The sequence below is a fragment of the Musca vetustissima genome, unplaced genomic scaffold, assembly GCF_032173495.1.
Source record: "Musca vetustissima isolate MV318-11 ecotype Yass unplaced genomic scaffold, APGP_CSIRO_Mvet_v1 utg31202, whole genome shotgun sequence".
Lineage (NCBI taxonomy): Eukaryota > Metazoa > Arthropoda > Insecta > Diptera > Muscidae > Musca > Musca vetustissima.
The window spans coordinates 9,192-20,059 of record NW_026884241.1 but is presented as its reverse complement, the minus strand read 5'-3'; the positions used below and the strand labels follow the sequence as shown (position 1 = coordinate 20,059).

The 10,868-nt window shown below is 36.6% G+C and overlaps 1 protein-coding gene across 1 annotated transcript; it reads right to left on the bottom strand.

The window, feature by feature from the left end:
* Positions 1-550: 550 nt before the first annotated feature.
* LOC133331245 (P protein-like) lies at positions 551-10,415 on the bottom strand. The gene is made up of 10 exons (XM_061539646.1): positions 10,312-10,415; positions 5,675-5,931; positions 5,473-5,611; positions 4,756-5,408; positions 4,435-4,689; positions 4,042-4,371; positions 3,619-3,966; positions 3,396-3,543; positions 732-825; positions 551-657 (listed from the first exon to the last, which is right to left on the bottom strand). The coding sequence occupies exons 2-10, from the start codon at positions 5,762-5,764 to the stop codon at positions 573-575; spliced, it is 2,142 nt and encodes a 713-aa protein (XP_061395630.1). The 5' UTR covers positions 5,765-5,931; positions 10,312-10,415; the 3' UTR covers positions 551-572.
* Between the last annotated feature and the right edge of the window lie 453 nt (positions 10,416-10,868).

The window sequence follows — 10,868 nt, the reverse complement described above, 5'->3', positions numbered from 1 at the left end:
ACAATTTTTTAATTTTTTTTTATTATATTCCCTACTTATGAAATTCTTGGTATTTCGTTTAGTGTGTTTTTTTTTTCAATTTAATTTATATTTTTCACATTAGCTTTTTGAACTAAAATCTAAAAAAAAAATGTTCACATAATCATGGCATTTATTTCGAGTTTTGGGAAAGGGGGACATTTTCTCTTTTTTTTGTCATTTGTGAAACCCATTTTGATGACTTAGTCCTTCTTCATTTTCCGTTTTTATTATTGTTTATTACCATTCCCACCGATTTAGGCATTTAGGCAGCCATCAAAGCTCTATTCGAAGCTCGTTGTTAGTAACTCTGTGGTGTAATTTTGCTTACTTTGTTTCCTATTTATAATTTACGGGAGGGGGTGGAGGGGTTTTCAGGTAATTTGCACTTAATAATCATAATTTTGTTTAAATTATATTTTTTTGTTTTGTTAAAAAATGTTTAACATTTATACGAGGTAAATTTGCAACTACAGTTATTCTTTTATAATTTATTGATGGTTGGTTGTTGGTTTTTTGTCGAAGAAGCAATTCTTCTCCGTTTAGGCCATTCATCAATGCCATGCGAATAGAACATGACTAACTAACAGATATCCTGTGGATACGATAATGCTACCGATCATTACGGGAAAACCAACTCTGCAAATGAATAAAAAAGTACACGGTGACAAATTAGAAAAAATGCTCTTCATTTCCGTTATTTAAATACTCACTTGAAAAATTGTAAGAATGTAAATTTGTAACCGTGTTGCTCAGCAACACCGGCACAAACAACGTTCGCTGAAGCACCAATGAGAGTACCATTGCCTAGATGGGAGGGGAGAAGAAAACATTTTAATGTTTGATTGTAGTTGAGAAAAATATAATAAATATACAAATTATGAAAAATCATTAATTATATCGAAAGTTCGATATGGGATGTGATGTTTATGAAAGTGGATACCCAACTTAAGGAAAAAATAACTTACAGAAGTTGTTTGTATAAACATTTCTTAACAACTTCATCAATAACGCGACTAATGACATTTTTTCTACAATGATTGGCGACGAATTTTAGATTGTGGTTTATTTTTTATTTGTAAACAAAAACTGTAGGTGCCAGCCATATATATTTTGTGGCTTAATAATGGAAATATGACTATTATCAAAAACGTTTGAATGTTATTCAGACCTGCTCATAGGCAACTTGATCTAGAGGTTATCTTTTATATCCTTTAGATCTTTAATATCCTTTAGATCAAGCCACAGCCTGACCTATCGCTTTGTAAGAGATGAAAAAGGTTTCCTTATCTGCGCCCAAAGTGCTGCTGGAAAGCGATTTAAGGACCTTGTTCCTATTTTTCTACTTATCACAGATAGGTGAGGATGATTTGAACATGCTGTCGAATGTGATTCCGAGTATTTTGTGTGCCCCTCGACCTGTACATTCACTTCCATGTGGTCATCAATCCATGTGGTGAACAATGTGGCCGAAGATTTCGTGGCGTATATTTGCATATTAGAGGGCAAGGTAGTACAGTTCCGGAGTTATCACTCCACCCTGAGAAGTCCAACTCCCTGCTTCATCTACGGGGGTTGGAATTCTTATTCCGAACTCCAAGTACGATTGGCGTCCACATAAGCAATTGATTATCCAACATGGCGGGAGGGAAAAGTCCTCGATGTCCTCAAAACAGTGTGGCATGATTGACGGTAACATGAACTTTTGATAGGTAAAGCACTACGAACACTTTTCTATGCACGGCCGGTTCTGGTTAAGTCTTCGACTTATATGTGTTGAGGTGGAATGCAACGCTGTTGCCGTACTGAGTTGCTCAAGGTACCCATGTTGGATACCTTTACCTAATGCTGGGGAGGAGTAATGCCTCAAGAGTCTTTGTCACTGGTGACAAAGGTGTCTGTTGGGTTAGATCGACGGAGCTCACCACGTTCATTTGCTAGACCAACTGCTTCTACTGGGAAATTAGGCCTCATCTCGGGTATTCGACCAGCAAGTATAAATCTAGCGGCTGCAGCTGCAATGATGTCCCGAAATTTCCTTTCTGCTATCCGTGCATCAGAAGGAAATTAAAGTTCTCTGAATCTTTGACGCTTGGGTTTCTTGTGGTTAAGGAATGTGCGGCGGTCTTCTTATTGAGACGATTATGGGGATGTGTTATGAGGCAAGAGAAATGACTGCCAGTTGACGCCATTTATCAGGCTTAGTGGCACAATGGTTATGTCTGGCGAACTGTCACACACCCCTCTTATTTTGGTGGGGGCGTTCTCATTTACCGCGCAGAACGTGGAGTTAGCAACTTGACTGCAAGCGCTGTTTCTCTCTGGTAATTACCTAAGACGGAATGCCACAACTCATGGTGAACATTGAAATCCCATAGTACCAGACGGTTCACAGCTATTAATCGGCGGAATATACACGTTAGCCCCCTCTACATCGGCAATACCACATTTAACTGTATAGGTCATTCCATGTATAGGTCACTACAGCCTAACTCAAGCGAGATAGGTCTGTATTGAACAGAGTGGTACAAAAGGAATTCTAGGCCTCCACCTCCACTTCTGGTGCGATCCTTCCTCAGAACGTTGTAAAGCCCACCATCTCGTATATTTTTCCTCGAAGACCGTCGCATTTAAATTGCAAGGTTTGGAAAAAGCAAAGTGTGACGTTAAATACTGCATATTGGGCTGCTGTTGATGATATTGCGGTGGAGTTCGTACTCCGACGAAGAAGATGACGTCGTAGATGAAGTGAGGAACGATCTGTGTCGCTTTTATATCAGAAGCGCTATTCTAAATCTGAAATAATTGGATTTGATCAGGAGACCAGAAAAGCAATGAGAAGCAATCAGATAGAAACGTGGCGAGCCTCACACCTTGGGCATATTGAAGGTATTAAACATAGCTATAAAAATTAATTCATACCACAAATTCGTGTGTAGTTGGTATGTAATGGCCTGTCTACATTTAAAGGAGGCACCGGTCAGGACTATCAATTTGAAAGTGATCCACGTAACATCAATTAATGGTCCTGAACTCAGTAATACCAATGGGAAGACAGTGAATTCATATTCTATTGTGAGAAAATCGGCAGTAGATGTTAAGTGAAACCTATATGCAGTAGCTGTGAAGCCTATTTCTATTGAATAAATAAATGTATGAAATTTATGGAGCTGTATGAAAATTGTCGGAATCCTGTCGATGGTTTTTCATCCACTAAGAGCCAGAAATGCCAATTATAGTAAGGTATCAAAAATTGGTACGACTAAGTTTTTTTTAAGTTGACTTCGACTGTGTTTACAGATTCCAAAATGTTTTCCCATTAAAAAATATTTTGTACTCTCATTTAAATTTATTCTGAAAACTTCATTTCCACTTACCTCCCAGACATGCTCCAAATGCCAGAGCCCAAACCAATGGCTGTAGTGGCAAATTTAAGGTATTATTTTGAGCTAATGATATGGTAATTTTGACCATCATTGTGGTCAATGGTATATTGTCTACAAAGGCCGAGGCTATGGCGGAAACCTGAAAAAAGAAAAATTAAAGAATACCGGGAAAAATATTAACACTTAGAAATAGTGTTCCACCAGCAGAACTTACCCATAAAATAATTAACACAGCCACCATTAAACGCGACTCCTCGCCAACACCTAAAATAATATTCTCTGTCATATTGCCAATCCATTCGATAAGACCCAATTCAGAAAGGGCCTCCATCAAAATAAATAGAGCGGCAAAGAATAAAAGTGTTGACCATTCGACACGAGCCAATATGGCTTCCATATCCTCAATGTCGGCCAATATTATAAGGAATATGGCACCCAACAGGGCAGTCCAACCCAGGGAGAGACGTTGCAACTCAGGAACCGAATGTAAGAAGAACAGACTTATCACAAACACCAAGGCACAAGAGCATTTGATGAGCAAAGGTTTGTTGCGTATGGGATACTAAAGAGAGTGGGAGAGAGAGAGAAGAAAAATAAATAATACAACAGTTCAATAAAGAGTAAAATGGGGACCTACCTTTGCTTGCAAACTCTCTAAAGTTTGTTGATAATTAATGGCTGGTTCCACAGCTGTGGCCATTTTCTTTTTCAGTGATCGTTTCAAACGATTCACTTTCTTCATCAGAGTCTGACGCACCAATTCTTCATCTTTGGAATATGAAGACAAACTGGCAGCAGCTCTCTTCCATACATGGATCTCATGCCTGAGTTCTTCTACTTCGGGTGATTCTTTGAATTGCAAATCACTGATATTGCGGAATTTGTAGCGCAATTGTATATAGGATGTGAACATGACCAATGCCACACCAGGCAGCATGTGAAGGGTGAAGATGGCAAAGTTGACGCCCTAAAAATGAGATAAAATCGATCAGATCTCATATTTCATAACGAATGTCCACGTAGCACTTACATTTTTCGAAATGAAACTATTGGAGGCAATAATAACATTTGGTGGATCACCAACTGGGGTCAAGGCACCACCAATATTCGAGTAGATAACCATACACATTAGTATGGGTACGGGATTTAGGGACATAACCTCACAAAGACGTATGGTAACGGGAGTCATCAGCAGGACCGTGGTTACATTATCCAGGAAAGAAGATAAGATGGCGGTGAACAGACACAAACAATTAATCAGGGGCCAAACATGTCCATTGGTAATCTGAAAACACACAAATTGAGGATAATTTGAAGAAAATACTTAGGATTTGAAAATTCCGCTCCTTACCTTATAAGCATACACAGCCAAGTAATCAAAAACTCCTGTCTCCGAAAGAATGGCCACCAAAATCATCATACCAAATAAGAGCAGTAACGTTTCCACATCGATCCAGCCCATGATGGTGACCATAGAGGGGCGTGAGTTCAATGCAGCCAAAATACCCACCGACAGGGTGGAGGCAATGATGGCAGCAAAGGTGCGATTTACAATTTCCCAAATGATCATAACATAGAGACCACACAGAACCACGGCTGCATATATTACACCTTCCTTTTTATAAATCGGTGATTCGTCAATGCTCAGCTGTAGCGGCAACTCGGCATCGATATTCGACACAAAGTGCAGTGACAGTTCCGTCAAATTTGTATTATTGGCATAGTCACCTTCGAGTGGTTTCAATTGGAATTGATGGGCTTTGTGTGTTTCACGTGTTGTATCCAAGAATTCCGGATATACCAGGTCAAGTTTCCAGATTTTCGAAACAATTTCATCATAAGCCCTCTCACCAGACTCATTGTAATAGATGCGTTCCACATAGATTTCCAGCAGAGGCGGTGGTCGTTGGTGTGGGTCTTGTACTGTTTCGGCTTCCTGCAGGCGGAAGGCTCCTGTTAAGCTAAGACCTATTCGGCTAAGTTCGGCGGTTGTGATGGGGAATACTGGAAGATGAAGAACAATTATCAGTATTTACTGTAAAAGAATAGAATAGAAAAAATTGCTTACCTCTCTCGGTGCCATTTTTCGGCACACTTATCAGTTTCAGTTCTTCCACATGTTCATTGTTGGACATTAAAAATGCCGTAAATACACCCCACACAACCAGCAGAATAGCTATTTTGAACCATACCAAATATTTTTTAATCTATAAGAAATAACAATTAATGTAGACATTTTTAATTCAAAATTTGAAATTCTCTCTCCATACCTTCGAATGGCCATGATGCTCCGTCTCATCCTGTTGATCTTCGTTGTTGTTTTCCACATCACGTCCGTCTAAAATACGAACTTGTCCCATTTCGTTTGTGACATTAATGCCGATTTGTGAAAATGCATTTGAATTTTTATTTTGACCGCTGCCGCCACGTACGAAGTGTACGCCACCGTCCCCAATTTTGCCATTGTTGTGGTCATGATCATCGGCATCATCGTTGGGCAATGGATCAACATCGGCAGGTTCATAGCCTAGGAGAAATAAAAATGGAAATTTATTAATTAAATGTAAAATTTTGTGGGTACTTTTTTGATATATCGTTAAATGGGTTCATGATAATCGAAATTTGGATTGTTTGTGGTTGTTTGGATTTTTACATTAAATTTTTTTATTTACTTTAACGACTTATTGATTTAGTCTCTTCTTCACATCCCTTTACTTAGCTTTAAATTCTCCTTTAAATTTATGAATAGATTTTATTTGTTGAGTTATGATTCACTCACACCATACTGGAAGCTATTTTTTTCATGAAAAATTATCTGCCGTTTATTTTTAGCGGATATTGAATTTCTTCTTTGGCCGGAAGTTTGCATAACAAGCCGGTTATATGGCAACGGATGGACAAACATTTAAAGAAGACAAAATTAAATTCGTTAGCAAATACAGCTCGAAATAGTGGTGGTGGATTATACATATTATATTTGAGTTATTCTGCTTTAAAGTGAAAATTAAAGTTCCATTTTTATAAATATCTACTATAAATTAAAATAGATAAATAGATTTCCTTCAGAAAAGAATTATGGCTTTTCAAAGTGGTTGCTGTTTAGGGTGGGACTGCCACCACCATTGAATATTGGGAAAATTACATTATCGATATAGTTACGGATTGATGATAGATTTACGGAGTGACTAATTCAAATTATATAACTATATATTTGGTTGGGGAAAAAGAAATCCACTAGAGTGACATTTCGCAGTAAAAAACCAGTAAGGAAAGTAGTAAAGTCGGACTATATGATACCCTTCACCACTTTGGGGATATTCTACATATGTATCTTTACAGATGTCGCCTTTTTGAAGGAACATTGACATGAAATTGAACGAACTTAAAAATGCGATCTTTATATAAAAGTAAACCGACTAACATCAATCCTTACACATGCCATTCTGCAATCTATTCCATACTTTGTAAATAGACTTTATGCAAACTTCACTGTTTATGCTTCACTGTTTAAAATGTAATATCAATCAAGCAGCCATTGATTATTTGGTTTACAATCAACATATTTAGATCGAAATTATATATGGAAGCTATTCTATATCTATATCTAAACCGAGTTCAAGGAAACTTGGCCGATATTAATTTCAGTACGTTTTGCCAATCGGCCTAGCTATGGGTCTTTAGTACACCATTTACTTAAAATCGGACGAAAGTATATATAGAGGCTATATGTAAACTGAACCAATTTCAAGAAAACTTGACACACGAAAGGTTATAGTAACTTCAGTACATTTAGTACACAATTTACATTGAATCGGACGAAAATATATATTGAAGCTATATATAAATCTGGACCGATTTTTACGAAACTTAGCACACATTATTCTGGACCTAATTCAGTACTCTATGCCAAGTTTCGTGCAAATCGAATGATATATATGGACTTTGGTGCACCATTTACTTTAAATCGGACGAAACTATATATGGGAGCTATATCTAAATCTCAACTGATTTTCTCGAAACTTGGCACACATCATTCTGCACCTAATTCAGTACTCTGTGCCAAATTTCATGCAAATCGAATGATATGTAGAGACTTTGGTGCACATTTACCTCAAATCGGACGAAACTATATGTGGGAGCTATATCTAAATCTGAACCGATTTTCTCGAAACTTGGCACAAATCATTCTGGACCTAATTCAGTACTCTGTGCCAAATTTCGTGCCAATCGAGAGATATAGAGGGACTTTGGTGCCCCATTTACCTTAAATCGGACGAAAATATATATGGGAGCTATATCTAAATGTGAACCGATTTTTCCCAATTTCAATAGGATTCGTCCTTGGGCCAAATAAGTGACTTGTGCCAAATTTCATCCAAATCGGACGGACGGACAGACGGACGGACATGCATAGATCGACTCAGAAAGCGATTCTATGCATATTCTCAAAAGGAACCATGTGTCTATCTCGTTTCCTTTTGCCTGTTACAAACATATGCACAAAGACATAATACCCTGTACCACAGTGTGGTGAAGGGTATAATTATTTAGCTGTTTTCTGTTTGGTGTATTCAATTGAGAGTTACAGGGTGTTAAAAATGGAAGTGAACAAAGAGAAAATTCGGTACATTTTACAGTTTTCCTTTGACAAAGGCGAAAATGCAAGCCAATCGACTAAAATTTTGAATGGTGTTTATGGTTCCGATGCTGTAACAGCCAATTATGTGGAATTTTGGATTCGTAGATTCCGTTCAGGAAGTTTTGGCCGGCCGTCGAAAATGTCGATATAATCGGAGAAATTATCGAAGTTGACCGGCATGTTTGCAGTCGTAACATCGCCCAGGAGCTAAAAATCGACTGTTTTAAATCATTTACAATTGACCTGAAACGGTCAGAATTACCCAACAGGAGAGGTGTCATGTTCCACCAGAACAACGCTAGGCCACACACATCTACAGGTACTCGCCAGAAACTTCGGGAGCTTGGTTGGGTATATATTGGTATCTAGGGAGGATTGTGAAAATCGACTACTAGAGTTTTTTGCAAATAGAGAGCAGGACTTCTATGAGAGAGGTATTATGAAGTTACCTTTAAAATTGCAAAAAATTATACAACAAAACGTTGCATATTTGGTCATTCCGAAACATGTTAAATAAAGTCCTATAGTTCATATAAAAATAATGGATTTCTTTTTCCCCAACATAATATATTTAAAACTTTAATATAAATTTAAAGAATCATATATTTGTTTTTAGGTATAATTGTACATACCATTTCGAAGTATTGAATGTCCAATTTGGCTGGAACTAGGCAACAATGAAATAGCATATGGGCTATAAAACTAAGAAGTATAAATTGAGAAAAAGTCGAGTCGTTGACAATTTCTGAAAGAGATATTTGGGGGAATGGATTCATAGAACTTCTTTTTGGGAATGAAACAATTTTCCCTTTTTTTAAGTTTTAAATCTTTGCGGCGTTGCCAGAAGGAGTGGATATGATAAAAAATATTTATTTATGCGAAGTTGGGGTCAAATTAAAAGCTTCGTATTGGATTTACACATGTTCAAAACTGTTGACCCACTCTCTGTACTGCGTCCCCTCAGTACAGAGAGTGAATCTAGAAATCCCATTTTCATATTCCAAAAAAGATTGACAAACATATTACGATGTGCAGAGTTTTTAACAAATCGAATACCCCGTTCGCATTATAAGACATTTTCAAAACATGGACCCTTTGTGGGGGAGGTACCAGAAGTAGAAGACCAATAATTCCCACATTCAAACATGATATAGTTTTAGTGAAAATTTGGTCAAACTGGATAATCCTTTCGCCATATTCTAGTGTAGAAGAAGTGGACGAAACTACGGATACTGGAGCAGCTATCAATATGTATAAGATTTTTGGACAAGGTATCGAAAAAAGGCAAATATGGCATTAGAAGGATTGACAGGAAAAGAATTTTCGACCGTCATAATAAACACAGTAATCAGTTTGGGTTTGGATCCAACATTTTTGAGAGGTCAAGGATATGACGGCGCGTCTAACATGTCAGGCAATTATAATAGAGTGCAGACCACTATTAAATCAAAATGCGCTTCTGCCACAAACATTCATCGTTGCGGCATACATTCCTTGTTCCAAAGGTTCAGGATGCAAGGAGTAGTATACCCAGGGATCAAATTGAGCATTTTATTGATTCAATGCTTCGTAGGTGTGCTGCGTAATGAAAAATAATGGTTATTATTTCGATAACTAGCTAAATTTGATTATATATAAGAAAAATTCAAAAAGTTTCTTTAGTTTTGACCATGCAAAAATTGAATCAATTTAGTTATCCATGGAATATTTTTTATTTCAAAATAAATTTTGCGTTTATATATATTTTAAATGAATAAATTTCCTATTTATTTTTGAAAGTAAACTTTCACATTTATACTTTCCAAGTCATTTATTCAGTTTGCTTTTTCAGTTGCTTTAGTTTTGGCCACCGATGTATATATATATATATATATTAGCCCTCTTAATGACATTGTACGGAAGGTTCGTAACAAAAATGAGGACTGCGTTCTTATTGATGTCTGGAAAGTAGGAAAAAGTTTGATTCGAAAAATGTAATCCTCTCATCTACTCCGAAGTGCAGGGAATAGTTTATCGAAGGATCAAATTGAGCGTTTTATAGATTCAATGCTTCGCAGATTTGAGTTTTTATTTTTTGTTTTTTTTTATAAGTAAACTATTTATTTCTGCAATAAACATTCACAATAAGTTTATTTTTAAAAAATTACAAGTAATTTATTCAGTTTTCAATTTCAGTTGCTTTAGTTTTGGCCTCAAGTGCACATATCAATACCTTGGAAATTATTATCCATATATATCAAAATAAAGTATTTCATTCACTTGTCTTACCATGTAATCGTTCATGCTCCTGGCGAAATGATGCTAAACTTGGATCCTGTCTGATACGTTCTGGCAGTGCACGCCAGACTTGTAAGGCACCTTCTGTAACTTCGCTGTAAATAGAGAAAAAGAAACACAAATCCAAAAAGAAAATCAATAAACAGCACTAAACAGGGATATGATGATAAAAAAAAACACCGATTGAGGTTAGTGACACACTTTCGGTGGAATAAAAAAATATATATGAAAAATTCGTAATAAATATAAAACATTTTCTTGTTGCTCTTTCTTTTTTTTATCAACATGACCGACCTACACCAAGAAAAAAGTCGTTGCCTTTAAACAGAAATTATCAAAAAGAAAAAATGTGAAGCTGTCAGCTGGTTGGTTATGTTATGACTACTGGTGAATGTTATCACGTTGCGTTTTTTATTATTTTTGTATTCTGTGAATATGAATTTGTGTTATTAATTCATTCATAATGTCTAGGCGGTTTTTTTAGGTTAGATTAAATGTGTTGAAAGTAAGACGTTATATTTTTTCTACTATGAAATAAACCCTACATC

Coding starts and splice junctions, on each gene's coding strand:
- LOC133331245 (XM_061539646.1), bottom strand. CDS start 5,764: ATGGGACAAGTTCGTATTTTAGACGGACGTGATGTGGAAAACAACAAC. Junction 4,372..4,434: donor ATAGTTTCATTTCGAAAAAT/GTAAGTGCTACG, acceptor TCTCATTTTTAG/GGCGTCAACTTTGCCATCTT. Junction 3,967..4,041: donor TAGAGAGTTTGCAAGCAAAG/GTAGGTCCCCAT, acceptor CACTCTCTTTAG/TATCCCATACGCAACAAACC.